The sequence below is a fragment of the Phyllobates terribilis genome, unplaced genomic scaffold (assembly GCF_046119375.1).
Source record: "Phyllobates terribilis strain yellow unplaced genomic scaffold, ASM4611937v1 Scaffold_11__3_contigs__length_659146591, whole genome shotgun sequence".
NCBI classification, from domain to species: Eukaryota; Metazoa; Chordata; class Amphibia; order Anura; family Dendrobatidae; genus Phyllobates; species Phyllobates terribilis.
Window position 1 is genome coordinate 262799735 of NW_027362771.1, and position 22506 is coordinate 262822240.

At 43.5% G+C, this 22506-nt stretch overlaps 1 protein-coding gene across 2 annotated transcripts in view; it reads left to right on the plus strand.

Moving 5' to 3' along the window:
* The window catches only part of RSBN1L (round spermatid basic protein 1 like), a 77098-nt gene that overhangs the window by 21695 nt on the left and 32897 nt on the right, over positions 1 to 22506 (plus strand). For both annotated transcript variants that reach the window (XM_073652286.1, XM_073652287.1), the window contains exons 2-3: positions 616 to 732; positions 17376 to 18010. In XM_073652286.1, the coding sequence (XP_073508387.1) occupies positions 616 to 732; positions 17376 to 18010 (752 nt within the window). The remainder of the gene's footprint in view (positions 1 to 615; positions 733 to 17375; positions 18011 to 22506) is intronic.

A 22506-nucleotide genomic window follows, 5' to 3' on the forward strand; every position in this document is an offset into this window, starting at 1 on the left:
GAGGTCAGAGGCAGCCTCAGTGTAGAGAATAGTTATATACATGGTTCTGGAATAAAGCGGTACTGATGCACGAGAGCTAGTGAAGGCAGCAGCACCCTAGACACACATGCCTCAGATTCAGCATGTATTAATGAGTAGGACACGACTAAGAGAGCCTGAGAATAGGAGCAGTTTGAAGACTGCATATCAGGGGTCTGAATATTACTGAAGAAATGGGGATTGCAGCCTGAAAATGTTTCTACTTTTTTTTGTTTTTTTAAACTTAAAGCAATTGGGAACGTGTTAATATTTTCTTCCATGTCAAGGGTGTCCGTAATACTTAGGACCCACACTCATGTTTGTCGTAAGCACCAGCTAAGTAAATATCTGTGTTGTGAATTCAGGGCTACAAACAGCTGAAATGTTGCAGCTTCTTGTAGGTGAATGCATGGTATAATCACCAGGATTGGACTGTTTCCAGTTGTCTTTTTCTTCAGACGCTACCCCCATTTACCTAACAAAAAAAACACTTCCATTTAACTTCAGAAATTCTGTTGCATAAAAAAAATTGCATTATTTCTTCAGCCGTTTTCTTTTCTTCCAAAACCTCATACTGTTTTAATTTTTTTCCCAAAGGTGAGATTAAAGAAAAAATCAAGATCAAAGATAAGGAGAAACAGAAGGAGAAAAAGAAACATAAACTGATGAATGAGTCCAAGAAAGAGAATGGAGAAGTGAAGTTACTGCAGAAAGGTATATGTCCAGGGCTGTGTCCTATACATTGAAAGCTCCACATTGATCTTTGTTGTCCCAATGTAGATTAGTAGTTTTTGATCTACAATGGCACTAGCTAGTTATGAACCTACAACAATCGCAGTATATCCAATAATGTGCTCAGGTGTGACAAATACCACTTGCAACCAAAAAATGTACACACACACTATTATATGTATTCATTGTTTTTTTTATTATTTATGTAGTTAAAACATTAAGATGGAATATACATAGAAAAAGTATTTTTTCATGTGTTGATTCCTCGAACAGCCTATGGTAGTACTAAGTCACATGACTAATTACTAAACGGAATGTATACAGACAGACTTGCAACTTGAGTCACATTAAAAAGAACCTGTTCTACCTCGAGAGCAGCATGATGTAGGGGCAGAGACCCTAATTTTTGTGATGTGTCACTTACTAGGCTGCATATTGTTATTTACAAAATCACTGTTTTGTCTGCTGCTGATCTACTAGTTCTCACCACTGATTGGCAGCTTTCTGCCTATGCATAGTGTACACAGAAAACTGCCAATCAGAGGTGGGCAAGGAGTTATACAGAGCTCATGAATATGAAGGACTACTTGGCAGCAGATTTACTAGTCCTGTAGTGGTAGTCTTCTGATTAAATCTGTGAATTTACCAAAACTACAGCAAGCAGCCCAGTAAGTGACATGTTAGTGAAATTGAGGTCTCTTTCTTTACATTATGCTGATCTTAAATTACTTGGTGAAAACCTGGTGACAGATTCCCATTGAATAAGTAGTAGTCATGAGTAGGTATTAATGCATTAAGGAAAAATCATAGGCTGGATAATGTATCCAGCTAGGCATTATTTATCAACAAACTTAGAGAATCTGTCAGTAGGATCAACCCTCCTAAGCCGTCTGTATGGGCATGCAGGTCATAGGAAGCTGAATAAAATACATTGATGTCATTGTCTTAATATGTAAATGGGCAGGACGCTGATCTGTATGAGAGCTTATTTTAAACGAAAGGGAGCGTTACCAGTGTGAGACATATAGATCAGCAGAGCTGACTGGGGGTCATTACATGTCTCACACTGGTTATACCACCTTTCATTTATAATAAATTCTGGGTGGTTGGGTGGAGTCCATATGAGATCATTTGCTGAAGTGGTTGCATTAGTCCTAGGGCATCTTGCTGGGGGTCCCTCCTCACTAGATGAAGAGGAAGAGGATTGTGGGATCTTCTACACTGCCTGAATCTGTGTCGGAGGCAAGGAAAGCGTATGCCTCCTTTGCTGAATAGTGTCTTCTTGACGAATGGGCCATTTTTATTTTATTCTTCTAACAAGTGGAACGTGTATGTAAGTGGTCCTTCTACATGTGTAGGGTGTGTGGCGTGTATAAAGGGTACTATTTATTGTGAAATTTACTAAAAAAGTAGAGGAAAAGTTTAGAAGAAACACTTGGAAAAAAAGAAATTTAAAAAAATAAACTGGTTACAAAAAAAAACAAAACAACTTTGTGTAAAAGAATTACCGTGACGTTCACTACACTAATGCGCTACCTATTAAGCTACTTGATGCTATTTTTTTCAGTAAAAGAAAATCGGACGTCACTAACACTGCGACGTCCACTACTCTACTTAAAGGGGTTGTGTGATCATAAAGAATACAACTAACCAAACAGAAAAGGTGGAAATAAATAGTTTTTTAATTTATAGTGATTAAAAATTATGCTTAATTCAAAAGATAACAAGCTTTTATTTTTTGAATTATGCTCTGGTGTTCTCCCACTACGAGGACATAATAGAATATCAGCTAGCCAAGTTTGTGCTTCCTGTCATCATTAGAGGTCCCCCCCAACTCCCCACCCCCAGTGTGCACAATGTAATCTCTCACAAGTCTGACAGCGCAAGCTCCCTGCTGTAAACACAGAGAGTGACTGTGATTCATCGCAACCACCCTGTGCTCACAGCTGACCTCCGGATGAGATGGTACTGCTTCACAGACTTGTGAGCACAGAGAAGCGTCTGCAATTGTGCTCACACAAACAGGGATGGTCTGCTGTCAGAGACAACAGCCATCTTCACTCTGTCACTGCGCCATTCAGTGGGGTGACCGGAACTTGTGGTGCCGTACATGTACAGGGGTTTGTGGGAACGCAGTTCCAACAGCGCTGTACATGTAAAGGCAGATTCCGTAAAGGGGTTAAACTCTGAGAGCCAGAACGAGGCACTCGTATACTTAGGAGCTTGTGAACGTTGGCTCGGACTTCGAAGTTAGTCACAAGATGGCAGATCGGGAACCAAGTGGTGCTAGCAGGAGCAGAAGACAGCGGCGGGTAAGTATATTACTAGGATCTGGGGACTTGTATTATTGATACCACTCCAGCGGTGAAATAAAAATAAGCTATCCTTTGTGTTCATAGTCAGTGACAAAAACTTCAGTGTTGCAAATGACGTGTGAAGGGCGATAAGGCTTTAGAAGCGGTTTTATGGAAGTTCCTTTCCTGCATCCACATTTTTGAGACACAGCTTCGAGAACACAATTGTTTTACACGTGTTGGGTGTGTCAGAAGTCGCACTACATTTTTTACAGAAGGGTAAAACTACTGCCTATTGCGTTTTTTACCCGGTAGGAGTACATAATTTGCAATATGTTAGATTTGTATTACTTAGGAATGCCTCTGCCTTTAACTTTGGGACCGTCACGCAAGCTTTTTTTCTAGTGCATAAGTCAACACTGCCTTGGTCCAGCGGCCACTCAGCTAACACTGGGCTAGGGTAGTTTGAATGGTCTTGCTCATCTCTATTATGTGCCCTGCAATTTTTTATCCTTGATGCCGCTTTCATAGTGCCTACCATATATGCCCTGTGCAGAGTACTCGCAACCTACAGGGTGCACATGTGAATTCTTACAACCTACATGGGTGCAGTTTCATAGACTCTCCACTATCCCCACTAAATAGACACATGAATGTACTAATACACATTTATCATATCGCAATGCACTTGCACGCACATTCACTACGTACACGGACGCTCTCATGCACGTGTTCACCATGTAACATCGGTGGACCTTCTCAACTTGTAATTCTGTCATTGACAGTCGCAGACAGCATTTTTGATGCTGCAAAAAATGAACATTTTTGCAGCATCAGATCTGTCTCATGACAGACATCAGTGGTGCCCAACGGACTTATTGACCGGAATGTGTTAAGTCAGGATTGCGTTTTGGTGTCCATACATTTACGATAAATTGAATAGGTAGGAAGCTGTCAATCAGCCAATCGGCAGCGGGTGAGGGGAACACAAGAATGCAGGAACTTGCTATACAGCTTAAGCTCCTCCCAACTTAAGAGATTGATTTTCTGAAATCTCCTGGAAGACTTCCAATGACATCTGCCATTGTTGAAGGCTTTTTTTAGCTACTTTTTTTTCTAATATACACTGTATATTTAGCATTGCAGAATAGCTGTGCAGCGGTTCTGTTGGACAGTCTTCTGTTTAACCCCTTTATGACTTATGAGTTAGATTTTTGTCATAGGTCGATAAGGAATGTTTGAAGCTGGCTCAGGAGCTGAGGCTGCTTCATACCAGACAGGTGCCAGCTGTGTTACGTAGCCAGTGTCTGCCTATAACTGCAGCACCTGGAGCTTTCTCAGATTGGCACTGTTTAATCATATAAATGCCGTTCTTGATATCTGTCAGCGGCATTTAAATGAGGTTCTTGCCAGTGTGTGTGACGTTCTCTATTACCAATGCCGCTGAGGGCCTACTAATAGCCCCCCTGTTAATGGCATTTTGGTCCTCCTGTGAAGCTCGGCAACAGGCTGAGCTCCATAGGAGAACCACAATTTCTGAATATACTACAGTGTACTGTTGCATCGCAGTATATAGTAAAAGCCTTTGAACGATCGCAGGTTCAAGTCCCTTCATGGGACAAAAATAAAGTAAAATTTAAAAAAAAAATTTCATCTAAAAACTTTAATTGCCTTCTTTCCCTCATTAAAAATGAAGAAATTGAAATAATAAAAAAAAAAATGCATATAAAGGTACACTTGGTATTGCTGTGCCCAGTCTACCAAAATATATAATAGATACCATATGTTAAATGCTGGAGGAAAAAAAAAAAACCCAAAATGCCAGAATTGCCTCGCTTTGGTTGTAGACTCACACCTCCCAAAGAAGATTTCTCAAAATGGAAGTAGTAATGTGTAATTTTATTGTATTTAATATCATGTCTGTGAATGTGGCTTTGAAGTTCTAAATTCAAGACCAACTATGAAGTGCACAGGGCCTTTAAACTACTTCTAGTGCACAGCCAATGTAGTATTTCCTGGAACTGTCCTGACTCTCATGCTCTGTAAGTGGATGGATGGTTCCTCTTCATCCACGTTCTTCCAGCACAGTCAGAGCTGACTGTTCCTTCCTGACTTGCAATACAAAAGTCCCTTGTCTAGTGGCTTGCTGCCCTTATCTAAAATCCCCTTTGTTATGCCTGTATGCAGTGTAACAGACAGGAGAGCAAGAGCAGAGACTTCAGGACCCTGTAATGTCTCTGTTGCTAGAACTGCATTTACAGCTTGGCGACCTGCAGAGAGATGCTAAACTGTCGCTGCTGGTAGTCAGGATGGAGACAACTTGTGGAGCAATATCTTTTTTCAGAGGGTTAGTAAGCAGAAATTAGGGGGTTAGTGTGAATTACAATTTTTAAATAGCATTTTTAAATTTTAAAATAAGAGAAGGATAGTCTGTGGGTATGGAAACTATAGCTATATTTATCATCAATCTGAACATTCGGACAATTCATGTATAAAGAACTACGCTGGGAGAATGTGTATAGAAACATTACTACTAAGAAGAATTCAGTGGACTGCATGTGGAAAGAAACCAATAAAATACCTTGTTCTGTGGGTCTGTATTTTACCTCTTTGGGAATGTTATACAGTTTATAGACTTCCTACTGCTACACTACATTTTGTAGTCCTGTAGGGACCATGCTCGTTGCTGCCAGAGTTTTATGAAGAAACTGTTAAGATAATCATAGGTTTTTCTGCAGCTTGTGCAGGCTAACCATGTAATTCCATCTTACAGCAATGCTTGGAGACAAAAGGCCTGAAAATAAATCTGCCGACATGTATGCCTGCCAGGCCCGTATCTATGCTGCTCAGGTTAATTATTTATCAGCACAGTGTCACTTTGACTAGATTTATATGGTTTTTCTAGTCCAAATGCCAAAATACACTTGATGAATGAGCCCCTCTTTTGTTCCAGGTTTTTAGCTCTGTTTATCATTACACATTGATTTGGTACTTTGATGTCAGTGTTTCAAAGGTAGTGAAGTTATAACTTATCATTTTTGACAATAGTTTTTTCTGGTATTATAGAACTGTATGGGGTGCTGCAGTGTATCCCCAAATGTGACCATGCACCACCTGAAGACCATACATTAAAAACACATGTCTGAAAAATACTTAGTTTTACAAGGGACTTGTAGTGTATTAATGGCTGTACATTTTGTTGTCATAGACAGGTTCACACATGCCATATTTTTTTTGTTCTGGTATTACTGTTCACTTGATTCTGTACCCCAATTGTTGATGTTGTACCCCAAAAGAGCAATGAGCTTTCTAGGTAGAACATCCAAAATGGACTACTAAACAAGTGTACACAACACCGTTGTGTACTCCATGAAAGTGAAAAGGCCACTGTCGCACACGACCCTACTCTGGTCAGTATCTTGTTTTTATCCAAAATACAGAAGGCTTGTTTTTTTCTGATTACTTTTCTACTCCTGATTTAGGTTAACTAATACTGATGCAAACTGCTGACCAAAATTTACAAGTGTGAATGTGGCCTCAAATTATTGGCTTGATTACAGGGTAAACCACTGATAAATGGTCCTACATGATGCAAAGATCCTCTAAATCAGGGGTCTCAAACACGCGGGCCGCATGCGGCCCCTCCGGCTGCTTCATGCGGCCCGCAGGCACATAGACGCCATAACGATAGCGGCTCTCTCCAGCAGCCGCCGCCATCAGTGCCGTAGTGCAGTGTATTGCTGTGCAGAGACCGACTTTCTGCACAGCAATACCAGTGTCAGCCGCCCGCCTATCAGAGGCCAGCAGCTGACATCTGCGTCCCAGCGCAGCGGCGTATGACGTCACTGCCATGCGCAGAGGTCAGCTGCTGGCCTCTGATAGGCCGGCGGCTGACACTGGTATTGCTGTGCAGAGAGCCGGTCTCTGCGCGGCAATACACTGCATTACAGCGCTGATGTCGGCGGCTGCTAGAGAGAGCCGTGATCGTTACGGGGTCTGTGCCTGCGGGCCACAGGTGCATAAAGGATGCCGAGGGAACGGAGGACAGGTGAGAATAATCTTTTTTTTTTTTTTTTTTTTTCTGTCATGTCTATGTGAAATACCTGGGGGGGGGGGGGGAACCTGTGCACAGTATATGGGGAGGGGGGAGGGAACCTGTGCGCAGTATATGGGGAGGGGGGAGGGAACCTGTGCGCAGTATATGGGAGGAGGGTGACCTGTGCGCAGTATATGGGGGGAGGGGTGACCTGTGCGCAGTATATGGGAGGAGGGTGACCTGTGTGCAGTATATGGGAGGAGGGTGACCTGTGCGCAGTATATGGGGGGAGGGGTGACCTGTGCGCAGTATATGGGAGGAGGGTGACCTGTGCGCAGTATATGGGAGGAGGGTGACCTGTGCGCAGTATATGGGAGGAGGGTGACCTGTGCGCAGTATATGGGGGGAGGGGTGACCTGTGCGCAGTATATGGGAGGAGGGTGACCTGTGCGCAGTATATGGGAGGAGGGTGACCTGTGCGCAGTATATGGGGGGAGGGGTGACCTGTGCGCAGTATATGGGAGGAGGGTGACCTGTGCGCAGTATATGGGAGGAGGGTGACCTGTGCGCAGTATATGGGAGGAGGGTGACCTGTGCGCAGTATATGGGGGGAGGGGTGACCTGTGCGCAGTATATGGGAGGAGGGTGACCTGTGCGCAGTATATGGGAGGAGGGTGACCTGTGCGCAGTATATGGGGGGAGGGGTGACCTGTGCGCAGTATATGGGAGGAGGGTGACCTGTGCGCAGTATATGGGAGGAGGGTGACCTGTGCGCAGTATATGGGAGGAGGGTGACCTGTGCGCAGTATATGGGGGGAGGGGTGACCTGTGCGCAGTATATGGGAGGAGGGTGACCTGTGCGCAGTATATGGGAGGAGGGTGACCTGTGCGCAGTATATGGGGGGAGGGGTGACCTGTGCGCAGTAAATGGGAGGGGGGTGACCTGTGCGCAGTATATGGGGAGGGGGGAGGGAACCTGTGCACAGTATATGGGGAGGGGGGAGGGAACCTGTGCACAGTATATGTTGGGGGGGGGGGGGGACCTGTGCACAGTGTATGGGAGGGGGGGGGACCTGTGCACAGTGTATGGGAGGGGAGGGAACCTGTGCACAGTATATGTTGGGGGTGTGACCTGTGCGCAGTATATGGGGGGGGGGGGGTGACCTGTGCGCAGTATATGGGGGGTGTGTGACCTGTGCGCAGTATATGGGGGGTGTGTGACCTGTGTGCAGTATATGGGGGGTGTGTGACCTGTGTGCAGTATATGGGGGGTGTGTGACCTGTGTGCAGTATATGGGGGGAGGGGTGACCTGTGTGCAGTATATGGGGGGAGGGGTGACCTGTGTGCAGTATATGGGGGGGTGACCTGTGCGCAGTATATGGGGGGGGGGTGACCTGTGTGCAGTATATGGGGGGGGGTGACCTGTGTGCAGTATATGGGGGGGGTGACCTGTGTGCAGTATATGGGGGGGTGACCTGTGCACAGTGTATAGGGGGGGATGTGACCTGTGCGCAGTATATGGGGGGGGGTGACCTGTGCGCAGTATATATGGGGGGGGGGTGACCTGTGCGCAGTATATATGGGGGGGGGGGGTGACCTGTGCGCAGTATATATGGGGGGGGTGACCTGTGCGCAGTATATATGGGGGGGGGGTGACCTGTGCGCAGTATATATGGGGGGGGGGGTGACCTGTGCGCAGTATATATGGGGGGGGGGGTGACCTGTGCGCAGTATATATGGGGGGGGGTGACCTGTGCGCAGTATATATGGGGGGGGGGTGACCTGTGCGCAGTATATATGGGGGGGGTGACCTGTGCGCAGTATATATGGGGGGGGTGACCTGTGCGCAGTATATATGGGGGGGGGGGGTGACCTGTGCGCAGTATATATGGGGGGGGGTGACCTGTGCGCAGTATATATGGGGGGGGGGTGACCTGTGCGCAGTATATATGGGGGGGGGTGACCTGTGCGCAGTATATATGTGGGGGGTGACCTGTGCGCAGTATATGGGGGGGGGGGGTGACCTGTGCGCAGTATATGGGGGGGGGTGACCTGTGCGCAGTATATGGGGGGGGGTGACGGGACCTGGATGGGGGACGTGTCTGCAATATGGGGACCTGGATGGGGGACGTGTCTGCAATATGGGGACCTGGATGGGGGATGTGTCTGCAATATGGGGACCTGGATGGGGGACGTGTCTGCAATATGGGGACCTGTTCAAAAGGTGTATAGAAAAAAAAAATGGTATCCCTAAAAATGTCACTTTGTCCTGCAAATAATGCGGCCCCCCAAATTAAATGTTTTTCCGTGTGCGGCCTATATACCCAGCTGAGTTTGAGACCCCTGCTCTAAATCCTCAACAAAACAACCTATCAAAAATGGAGACTTTGTTTCTAAAAACCATCAAACTTTATTAATGCAAAACACAGTACAATATAAAAACATCAAGACTATGAGGTGGTGCAAAGATATGCATCACATGGCTAGACCATACATGATTGATACAAAGCAACAGCAATAAATAATACGATTTTTGTAAAAATATTTCCTATCTTTGAATTCTATATATTTTTGTCTGACTGATATTCTTGGATCCAGATTCACGATTGTACATGAGTAGCTGGGATATTAGAGTATTTTTTACAAAAATCATGTTATTTATTCCTGTTGCCTTGTATCAATCATGTATGGTCTAGCCACATGATGCATATCTTTGCACCACCTCATAGTTTTGATGGTTTTGTATTGTACTGTGTTTTGCATTTAATAAACTTTTGATGGTTTTTTAGAAACAAAGTCTCCATTTTTGATAGGTTGTTCTGTTGATTAGAGTAGCAGTTTGATTTTGATTTTTGCCCATATAGAGGTTGGTATACATGTACTTTGGCATGTTCTAGAAGTCGTCACATTTATGGTAGTATTCTTCAAAGAAATCAGTCGGCAGGTTTTCCCCTTGTATACCTGCCACCACTTTATACACCTCTTAATGCACATCGCTTACATCCCCTTTATATTGCCACTGAATCACCACCTAACTTTGTAAAATAATTTTCCACGCTGAATGCAAATTGGAGCCATACAGTTCGATGGGTGTTTCCGGACCACTCGCTGCACCTTCCCGTTCCTGCTCCCTCCTGTTGCTGCGCCGCCCCTCTGCCTCCCGTTGCTGCGCCGCCCCTCTGCCTTTAACATCACCTATAGATGGTATTGAGACTTTTAATCAAAGGCTGTGGGGTGGCGATCAGACAGAGGTGGCCCAGACACACTTCTCGCACTGCTCGGCACAGATTCGCATGAAGCATGGGTGTTTTATAAAAGTGTTCTTCAAAGATATTCACTGTGAGGAAACAAAGGGGTTGACGGGACATAAGGTGGTAACAGCAGGATATATTGGGAAATCCTGCTGACCTGTTCTGTTCTATTTAATTAGAAACATCACTTTTTATCTAAGAGTCCAATGGTGCTCGTACTCCAGTGCAAGGAGTCAGTGCAGCTCTGTACAGAGGAGCCGTACTGTCATGTACAGGCCTTGTGCTGGTTTGCGTGAGCACTAAACAAAAGCGATGCATTCCTTTTTACTAAACCAGATAGTGAAGGCCACGTCACACTAAGCGAGATCGCTGCTGAGTCACAAGTTTTGTGCCGCAACAGCGACCTCAGCTGCGATCTCGCTATGTTTGACATGTAGCAGCGACCAGGCCCCTGCTGTGAGATCGCTGGTCGTGTTGAAATGGCCTGGACCATTTTTTGATCGTTGAGGTCCCGCTGGGTAGCATGCATCGGTGTGTTTGACACCTTACCAACGACCTCGTTGGTGACTCAGAACTGAGACACATAGGCGTGCATTTGCGTTGCATCGTTCTACGGGTCGCTACAGGTCGCCGTATCGTTGCTGCGTTGTTGGGAAGATCTGACTGTTTGACATCTCACCAGCGACCACATAGCGACGCAGCAACGATCCCTGCCAGGTCGTATCGTTGTCGGGATCGCTGTAGCGTCGCTAAGTGTGACGGGGCCTTAAGACCTATTCTTTTTTTCTGTCTGCAAGATTCTGCTGATTAATCCCTTACAAGCAGGAATCATTTTTCTTCATGTCTCTTGTGTAAAATATCTGTTCTTTATGCAGTTATGCAAGTTTTATTAGTCTCCTTTTAGGGCTCATTGGGATGTCAGTTTTTCCATGTATGTTCTAGCTGTGTTTTTCACCAATAGGATTTCTACCTACTATAGTGCATGGGGCTGTTCACATATCTGTGTATTGTTGAGGCTGAGTAGTTTGCATCAAAACATGGAAGCATGTCCGATTTTTGATTGGAATCAGGTATCAAACGCACCAAAGCAATTCTATGGGTCAGTGAAATAAATCGGACAGCACTTTTATGCCTCTTGTGTGCTGTCTGTTTTTTTGGTTTGAAAGATGAAAGCTTTAGAGAACTTCTACTATGCAAAAAATCAAAACAAAAAACCCTGACGCGCACTAATAGAAACTGAAACTAAACAAACACTTATGAAATCTGATCCATAAGTGTTGAAAATCTGTTCATTTATTGCATATGACAGGGATGTAAAACTCAAACACACAGAGGTCCAAAATGAAAAACTTGGACAAAGTCATGGGCCAGCCAGTATACAGTATAATGGCCCTTCATAGTCCTCCATACAGAATAATGGCCCCACATACAGGACTGTGGAGTCGGTAAGCCAAAACCTCCGACTCCTCAATTTCCAGGTCACCGACTCCGACTCCACGACTCCCTCATACATGGCTCATGTTTAAGTGATGAATTTACTGTAGCACAGATTCATCTCAGCTAAAAGTCTAGATCAGGAATAGGACAGACATTTATAGGACATTTCATAACTTTCCCAAATTCTTATGAAAAAATATTCCCCACAAACTGCATTGAACTACTGTACCCAATTTATTATATATTTTAGGAGTTGGAGTCGGTCCATTTTATACCGACTCCGATTCAGACTCCACCAAAATGGACACCGACTCCACGAGTCTGACTTCTACAGCCCTGACCACATAGGGGTGACGGTTCTGGTGTCGTGGGCAAAGTATAATCACCCTGCGGGCCAGATTTGGCCCACAGGCCAGGGTTTGATGCTTATGGCGTATGACAATCACTGACGTCTAAGGCTTTACAAAGATGATGCGCTGTCAAGAACTACTATCTTTTGTGAAAACCAAAAGGTAAATCACCCTTAGGCCATGTTCACATGTTCTATATTTCGTCAGTATTTTACATCAGTATCTGTAAGCCTAAATCAGGAGTGGGTGATAAATACAGAAGGGGTGACGTGTTTCTATTATACTTTTCCTCTGATTGTTCCTCTCCTGGTTCTGGCTTACAAATACTGAGGTAAAATACTGACCAAATACTGAACGTGTGAATGTGGCCTTAGAAGGAGCATTTTGCTAGTTGAGCGGGTGGTTGGCAGCCTGATTAGACTGCAAGATTATCGTCAAACGAGAGTTCCAACGTACACTCATTCCCGATAATCTCGCAGTGTAAAAGCACCTTTATCTTCTCTTTCATTTCAGCAGTGGACAATTACCAGAGGGACTTATCTATTTCAACATATTTAAAATTGTTTGTTTTAAACCTTTCCATTATAGACCTTTTTTCTCTTGCTTTTTTATAACATCCTTTAACCCCTTCCCAATCGAGTGATTTTCTGGTTTTGCACTTATGTTTTTTCCTACCCTTTTTACAAGAATGAGGGCTTGTTTTTTTGCTTGATGAATCATACTTTTGAATGACACCATTTATTTTTTCATGTACTGGAAAGCGGTAATAAAACACAATGTGCAGCAAAATAGTGAAAAAAGCACAACCCCATAATTGTTTTTTTTATTTATTTTTTTTATTTACAATGTTCATTATACAGTAAAATGACCTGGAAATAAGTTTCTTCAGGTCAGTACGATTATGCTGATACCAAATATACGTGTGTGTGTTTTGTGTGATGCCCCCTGAGGAAGCTACTCGTGCGAAACGATCATTGCAGATTCTGGCTGGCGTGCTGCCTGGACACAGCTAATGGGTACTTATCTTCTGTAAATAGAACATATATGCATCTTTGTAACTGCTATTAATTGGCTTTTATGCATGTCTCTCTACTATGTGTTAGGCATATAAGCTTTTGACAATTAGATGGTAATATAGCTTCGTTATACAGTAGAGTCTGATGAAGTATATGATTGCTGTGTATGTAAAACATTATTCGATTTTTGTAGACATGCACCTATGTGAAACATGATATGTGTAGTCAATTGGTTACTGCCCTTTTATATGTATATGACACCATGGTTTAGTGGTTTTTTTTTTCAAACAGCTCTTCCAGCCTATTTCTGGGATCTTTTCACTGAATCACTGTGCATGGACACAGTCTGATCATACCACAGCTCCTGGGCAGGGGAGGAAGCAAAAGAGTATACAGATATTACAGCAGGGGAAGAAGCAAAAGAGTATAGAGACATTACAGCAAGGGATCAAAATGTTTTACCTTACAAATAGAATCAGCTGTGATCCCCTGCTGTAATATCTGTATCCTCTCTTTTGCTTCCTCCCCTGCCCAGGAGATGTGGTATGATCAGACCATGTTCCTGTACGGTCAGACACAGCCATTACACAGGACACAGCAGGGGCACATTTATAAGATTATCTCAGCACAAGAACATTTTATATAAACACATCCAATTGTGGAACTTATTATTATTCCAAGATCTGTTGATTAAAATCAACTATTGTTCGTGGGAAAACCCCTTTATCATTTGAGGGAATGCATTCATTTCAAACGGCTGTAGATTTTCCCACATGTTTGTGTGGATTGTGTTGTAATAGAAGTGTGAGAATGAAGTGCGCGCACATCACGTTTCCAGTCCGCCTACTCCTCACCAGGCACAGACTGCAGACAGTCTGCTATAAATAGTGCACCTCCCCTAATCTGTACTGCTCGGTGTATGCTGGTGATGTGTGGGAGGATAATGCTCTTTTCTCATCATGTTTTATTGCCCCTGAAAGAGCGAGTGCTACTGATGCTGAACAGTGGCATTTGTCGTCAGGAACCATAACCGTACCCATTTAACAGATGACTTTGAGTCCCGTACAATGACATCCGTCACACACAGGCTTCTGTTTTTTATGAATTAAAGCATAATTTTAGCTTGTGTGATAAACTTCTTCTCTAAACCAATCTGTGCTGCTACTGTATTTGCTCTACATTTTCGTATTTATTAACATTCACCGATAATACATCACCTCTGTATGTCCTCTCCACAGTAATCAAGGTGATGTCTAGAAAACGGAGAACCAAAGGCTTACACACTAGCCACAGCTTTTTAACTCTAAATAGATTATTTTAACGCCTTCACACCATAAGCAATTTTACAACTTTCTTAATTTTTTCCTGATCTTCAAAGAGCCATCATTTTCTCCTTTTTTCTTTCCACATAAACACAAGTATTTTTTTTATTCCGTTGCATCCACATCTTAACTCAGAGCCGGTGTAAGTCTGTACATCCTTGATACCCCGGCATAGAAGCAAGAACATTTACTGACCTCAAAACAGTATCTTAAAATGAAGTAAAACACAAAGTATATTAAAAAATAATTAGTAGAACTTAATTATTCACAGTGATTAAATGCTATTGACATAAAACTAGATTCAATGAGGACCCCTCAGCTCTCCTAACTTGTCTGCCTTAAGTGAATACTTCTTTAGTTATTCCTCCTAGAAATGTATGCATAAATGTATAATCCTGTCAGAGGATATGCCCTTTCCCTGCTGCTGCCGGAACTGATCGGTCTGCCTATGTTACTCATGAATTTCTAGTAGGAATAACGGGAATAATGCCGCAGAGTATAAGAGATAACTTGTACCCATTATCGCCCATGGGGCTGTTCACATTACCCCTTTTCTTTTTTTTTCTTCATGGACCAGATCGTGTGTCCGTGAAAACTCAGAGACGTCCATTTTCTCCAGCAGCATGGATGAAATGTGCCAGTACAGGTCTATCGTTCTGTAAAAAACATGTTGAGCACACGGATGTTACCCGTGTACAGTCCATGTGCTGTCCATGTTTAATATTGCAATGGATTGGAGAAGCTTTGTAATGTTTCTCCATCTGTAAAAAAACCACTGATGATGCACTGACCAAACGCTGACACTGGTGCCATTTTTTTTGTGTACAGTAGTGTTCAAAATAATAGCAGTGTGTTCAAAAACATGAGTTAAGCACAAAATCTTTATACTAGTTTCCATTTCCATGCATTGGGAACATTGCACACTGTTTTCTAATTCAAAACATGAAGAGAAATGTATATAATTTTTAACTACTTTACAGATAATAAAAAATGAACATTGGGCTGCACTGTCTGCATTTGTCTTTACAAACTCACAATATGTACGTGTTTTTTTTTTGAGGATTTAGTATCCCTGTGAATCTCTAACCTTATATTTAGTTGTATACCCAGTTTTTTTTTTTTTAGAACTGCTTCACATCTATGTTGCATAGTCAACCAACGTCTGGCACCTGTCAACTGTTCCAGCCCAGGATGCTTTGACTACATCCCACAATTTTTGGCATTTGTTGGCTTTGCCTCACAAATGGCATTTTTGATGTCACCGCACAAGTGTTGTATCGGATTAAGGTCCGAGGATTGGGCTGGCCATGCCATAACCTCAATTTTGTTGGACTGGAACCAAGATTTTGCTCTTTTACTGGTGTGTTTAGGGTCGTTGTCTTGTTGGAACACCCATTACAAGGGAATATGATCTTCAGAGAAAGGCAACATGACCTCTAAAATGTGGTGCTAAATATTTTAGCTTAAAAAAGACATTAAGTACCTTTTAGAGGAGCAGCATGGATTCCATTGTGTATACATGTGAAAAGGGGTTACATACAAGATACAAATAGAAATTACAATGAAGAAACTAACAATGACAGACTGTTACAGAGGGGAGAGGGCCCTGCCCGTGTGAGCATAGAGGAGGAGTGTATAAGATATAAGAGTGATACCTGTTTTGAGTTTCTTGGAAAGATATATTTTCAAAGCTTTCAGAGCACAGAAGCGTCTTCATCAGGCTGGTTTACAAATGCCGTAAAACCTTTTGTATTTTTTTTGTTGTCCACTTTTTTTTTATATCAATAGGTATCAGTAGGCCTTACTTTCCCTGCTGCTCCAGTCTTGCGCCTCAGCTGTTGTCCATGGTTTTTGGTGACATGACTTTACACCATAAATGCAGCCTCTTCGTATGTCAGTGATGTCTCTAAATCTTTTTTTGCGCTTTTAAAATGAGTTTCATAGGTGAGGCTGACTGCCGTGCAGAAGATCAAAGTGGGATCATGGAGCGGTACATGAGCATTTTGGTCAATGAAAAGCTGTAAGCTCCACACCTGGCAGCAGAGAATGAGCAGTTATACTAGCGAGCGGATGCAGTGAACATTGAGGGAGGGGGTGAAAACAACTGCGTTCATTTCACTTAGGCTAGCTATCAAATGTGTTTAGGGGCCTTCAGGGGGTATTCCCATCTCCAATATCCTATCCCAATATGTAGTAGGTGTAATAATACTAGCAAATACCTCCAATTAGAAATGTATAGTTCTTCTGATAAAGCTTTCGCTTACCCTATGTACAGGGCATTGCAGTAGCTTAGGTGTCCATGGTTACGACCACTCATAGTTAGTTGTTAGTGATGGTAACCATAGATACTTAAGCTAATGCAATGCCCTGCACATGAGGAATCAGATGTACTATACTAAATTTCTAATTGGAGGTATTTGCTGATGTTATTATTTATTCCTACTACACATTAAGATGGGAATAACCCTTTTAACTCTCTATTCTTGCTTTGAAGCATTGTTATAAGATAGTTATGTTTCCCTGCATAAACGGGTAAGGTCTTCAATTTATAGTACACAGATATACATTGTAAGGAGTTACTGCAAGTTACGTATTCCTCCTTGGTTAGGAATACTCCTAAGATGAGTATTTTTAGTACACTGTAAAATAGTGCGACATCTGAATACAGATTGAATGCTGCAGCCAATCGCTGAGCTCATTTGTCATGTTAAGGCATTAGTTCTTTTTTGGGTTAGAAAAAAGCCAGAATTGATACAGACATGAAATATGCAGGTCTGAAGCCAATCTAGACTTTTGCTAGCGTTTTAAAGTGGGCAAACATACACTGAAGTCTCTTATTGATGCAAACGGCTTATACTTATACCGAATATCGAATATATGATTTCTATAACAACAACTTCTTTTTGTTTTATTGGCAGGATCAAATGAGAAGGCAAAACCAAGCACAGAAGAACTGCAAATAAAGAAAGTGAAGAAGAAAAAGAAAAAGAAACACAAAGAGGGTGAGAAACGCAAGCTGCCCAAAATGTACAGTAAATCTATTCAGACCATCTGCTCAGGACTGGTATCTGACATGGGAAAGTATGACGGCCAGGAAGCCAAAGTAGGAATTCGTGAGGCTTTTAAGGACTTGGTGGTGAAAGTCGAGGAAAAAAAGGGGGTGGCGGAGAATGAATCTCCATTTGTGTCTCTGAAGGAGCCTCGTGTTCAGCACAAGCTCAAGCGATTGGACTCTCTGGAATTCAAGCACCTCATCCACGTAGAGCACCAGCCCAATGGCGGAGCGCCCTTAATACACGCGTACAGCAGTGAACTCTCTCACCTGTCTCCTGTGGAGATGGAAAGGTTTGCTGAGGAATTTGTCGGCCTGGCTTTTAGCGAAAATGAAAACTGTGCAGCTTATTACGTCATGGGGATTATACACGGGGCAGCTACCTATTTACCTGACCTTCTAGATTACTTTTCCTATAACTTTCCCAGTTCACCAGTCAAAATGGAGATTTTGGGGAAGAAAGACATAGAGACAACAACCATTTCTAACTTCCATGCTCAGGTAAGGAGGTTGTCGGTTCATTCTTTGGTGACTAAATACTTGTGTGGTAATGGCTCTCTTGCTGCGCCAGTGTTAGTGTGAACTCTGACAGCAGAATACCGTATCTCATGGGTCCAAAGGAGCAGGTCCTCCTGTAGATGTGACTGCAGAGGAGGTCAGACGGGTGCTAGCTTGCTTTATGTAAGAATTGCAGCATGCACCACCATTGGCTTCAGTGGACATCTGTAAGACTAGTCACTGCCATCCTTTAGGTGTCTTCTGTACCTATAGGTGCCCATTCACTCTCACTAGCGTACTCCACCACCGGCTGAACTTCCTGACCTCACTGGCCTCATGTCTTCTCAGAGGGGAGTGGAAAATGAGCTGCTTATCTCCTGTGGAACATAGGGGAAAGAATTGGGCATGTGGAATTTCAAAATGACACTTTGATGGGAGAATATTGGCACCACATGCCTATGAGAGTTGGCTGATTCTGATAATTAGCGGTTTGGCTGACTTTCCTCTGTGTATTACACCCTTAAGACATATTCCAGTTTTAATAAATAAAATTGTGTACAGATAGGGAAATCATACACTTTTCTAATGTTCGAGTAGTTAAAATGTCACACTTTATTTTACTTGTGCTGAAATCTGTGCATCCAGAATAGAGCTGAATGGGCCTAAAGCTGGCATCACTCATCCAATACTGGTATTGCCCAGGTATAGTACCTAGATATACATTGTAAGGAGTTACTGCAAGTTAACTACTCCTTGGTTAGCAATGCTCCTTAAAATTGCTATGAGTATTTTTAGTACACTGTAAAATAGTGCGACATCTGAATACAGCGCTTGAACGCTGCAGCCAATCACTGAGCTCATTTGTCATGTTAATGTTTTAGTTCTTTTTTGGGTTAGAAAAAAGCCAGAACTGATAGACAAGAAATATGCAGGTCTGAAGCTTACTGTAGAGCAGAGTTCTGTCTGTAGCAGCATCTTAGCGTCATGTCTGTCAGTGTCTGTAGAAGCAGGTCTGGTCACGCCTACGTTATGTAATTCTGGTGTTCTGTGCCTCTCTAGGAAGTGAGGATTGATCTGTTACATAATGGGTGCGAAAGGCGTAAAAAGAATCCTATTGACTAATGGGGTCCATGTGGTTTCAGTTATCTTCTGTTACTGGAAAGAAAAGAGTGCAGCATACTTATCTGTCACATACACACAAGGTCTGTCAGCCTCGTAATATTTGTCCAGGTCTATGCTTATGGCAGGCAACTTTTCATTTTCTAGTGAGTAATGCACACGCAGGCAGCTATATTTTCCAGTGTGTTTCTATATATAGGTTTCTGATTCACCAGTCTGGATCATTCTCAAAAATTCTGAATGTAAACCTTGACCCGAGTATTAGCAGAATCTGTGTCATGTCAAGGCTTTAGTGTTTAAGGCCCTGAAATGTTTTGCTTTTAAGGGATTTGTCCAGTAGTGTTGGGAGCGTTGTACATGATTGATCTGTTTTAACTGGAGCGACTTGTGCCCTGCGCCATTTATAAGCTGATGGCATCTGACACAAGAACAAGGTGTGAAAAGCGTAGCTCCCCTGTTTCTCCTTTGCCACATTGTCACCAGGTACACTGTATTTTACTGGCCATGCTTTAGTGTTGTGCAGTACCATTCACACTCTGCAGTAGACAACTAGAATATTTTCTGAGCACATCTATATATATAATTGTCTTATTCTGTCTGTCTGTCTGTCTGTCCAGGAAATCCCGCGTCGCTCATTGGTCCGGCCGCTGTCTGTCCAGGAAATCCCGCGTCGCTTATTGGTCCGGCCGCTGTCTGTCCAGGAAATCCCGCGTCGCTCATTGGTCCGGCCGCGGCCAATCAGCAATGTGGGATTTCAGAAAAAATATGGCGGCCGTTAGCGGCTCATCTGCCGCACGGAGGTCAGCGGCGATGCAGCCGGGAGATGACCGGCGCTAGCAGCAGAACTACCCTGACCGGCGCCGCTGACCTCCATGCGGCTAACGCCGGGAGATCAGAGGCTGGGGCCGCTGATCTCCCGACGGCAAGTGTGTACGGGGGAGCGGCGCTGCCGGTCGGGATGCTTCTGCTGCGAGCAGCCGCTCATCTCCCAGCTGCTCGCAGCGGAAGTACCCGCACAAACAGTACCACTCCTCGGTCCTCACTAATGCGACGCTGACTGGTCGCGGTCGATGCCCGCGATCAGTCAGCGATATGGGCGGAAAATTTAAACGCCGCTCTGCTGATTGGTCGCGGCCGGCGACCAATCAGCGAGATTGGCGCCAAATTTAAACACCGCTCTGCTGATTGGTCGCGTCCGCCAGGCGCCAAATTTAAACAACACTCTGCTGATTGGTTGCGGCCGCCGGCCGACTGCGACCAATCAGCGATTTTTGGCGCCAAATTTAAACACCGCTCTGCTGATTGGTCGCGGCCGCCAGCCGCGACTAATCAGCGAGATTGGCGCCAAATTTAAACAATGGTCGCGGCTGGCAATCAGCAGAGCGATCAGCGATTTTGGCGCCAAATTTAAACCCCGCTCTGCTGATTGGTCGTGGCCGGCGACCGCGACCAATCAGCAGTATTGCCGCCAAATTTAAACACCGCTGTGCTAATTGCGCCCGGTCGGCCGCATAAATATTCTAGAATACCCGATGCATTAGAATCGGGCCACCATCTAGTCTACTATAAGTTAAAGTGAATCTGTCACAGATCAAACCTTGTAAAAGACCTCTATATGGGCATGTAGGTCATAGGAAGTTGAATAAAATGATACCTTTCATATTTGGGGTCTTATTCCAGTGAAAGTCAGGTTTTTCTTAGTTCTTAACAGTTCATTTACATCTATGAGCCGGACACAATTCTCCGTGAGAATCTGCCTCCAGAACTAATTTTTAATAAAAGGAGTCGTTACCAGTGTGAGACATGTAACTAACACAGTGCAGTAGAGCTGAATTTTGTCTCCTTACAAAACACATTTGCTGCAGCTCCCACAGCTCTGCTGTATTGTAACCCTGTCTGCCTGTGAGATGGAAGCTGATGCACTTAGAGGAACCTGCAGATGTCAGTTATAGTCACACACAGCTCTGCAGTGAGATCAGGAGAGCAGAGAGCGGCCATCACACTGGTAACTCCCCTTCTATTTAAACAAAAAAAGACTGACCGTTACTTCCAAAACAGAAAACTGGTGTGTACCCTTTCTATTTAAATCAGCACGCCAGCGTTTTTGTTTTTTTTATTATTGCACTGCTGGAATAGTGCTTTAAATGTAATTCCCTTGCCCCTTCTCATACTCACCTGCCACTGTCTTCATCCTTTTCCAGTGTTTCTCCTGTTGGTCGCTGGTAAAAAGTGACCTGTCGCCAGCTCCACTGTTTCTTGGAGAGCACCGGCGGTCACTTTTGAATAGCTCTCTAGAAGAGCCTCATTCTGGCACTCAAAAAGTTGCATTGAGCTCTTGTGACGTAACTTTTGACTTCCGGCTGGTCAGAAGTTACGGGTACAAGGTGGCGCACAGGACCAGAGCGGCGTTGGTAAAAGTTGAAGCCACTGGAGGGGGAGTCTAATACCGGGGGCAGGGAGACTTACATTTAAAGTGCCACTCCAGTGCTGAAAAATAAACACTGGAGTGCTTCTTTAAAATAAGCTCTGGAAGCAGTTTCTTATGCGGATCAGTGTCCTCACCATAGCCTGGAACAGATCATTTACATATAAGAATAATGTGGATCTCTCTGGAATAAAACATCAGATTACAGATATCAAAGTATCATTTAATCCAGCTTCCTTTGTCTTGCCATATAGCCAGTTTAGGATGGTTAATCCTACTGACAGATTCCCTTTAAGTTTCCACATTGCGTTTTTTCAATAGTTATGTTAAAGCTAAATACCAAGAAGCAGGGGAAGATCCAGCATCCGGATATATAAAATGAAGAACTTAATTCCGAAAAAATATTAAAAACCAGAGTAGTCCAAGTCACAACCATACCTATGGCACAAGATTCTTCAATATCAATATGGGTTTACGAGGGACCGTTCCTGGAGTGGTGCTTTAAGGCCACGTGCACACGATCAATATTTGTAAGCCACAACCAGGAATGGGTGAAAAATACAGAAGTGGTGACGTGTTTCTATTATATTTTCCTCTGGAGTGGTGCTTTAAAAATACACACCAATGTGGCAAACACAATTGAAAAAACAAGTAACCTAATTTAGCTAATTGGTGCAGAAATGCTGCATAAAATCTGCAATGCCAAAATCTCACCAAATACGCATGGTGGGAACGTAGCCTTAATGGTCACTGATTTTACTGGGACTTCTATGATCTTATTTTGGAAAGCTTTCCCTAAATCTGTTCCAAAACCATGATGAATGGCACAATTGTATAAAACACATTTATTCACATACAAAAAAAGTATGTTTTACAAGGTGTGGGGGAAAATGTAATATTAGGATTGAAGTCTGGCAGTCGTATTTTGTACACACAGAACCATAAAAGCTTTGAG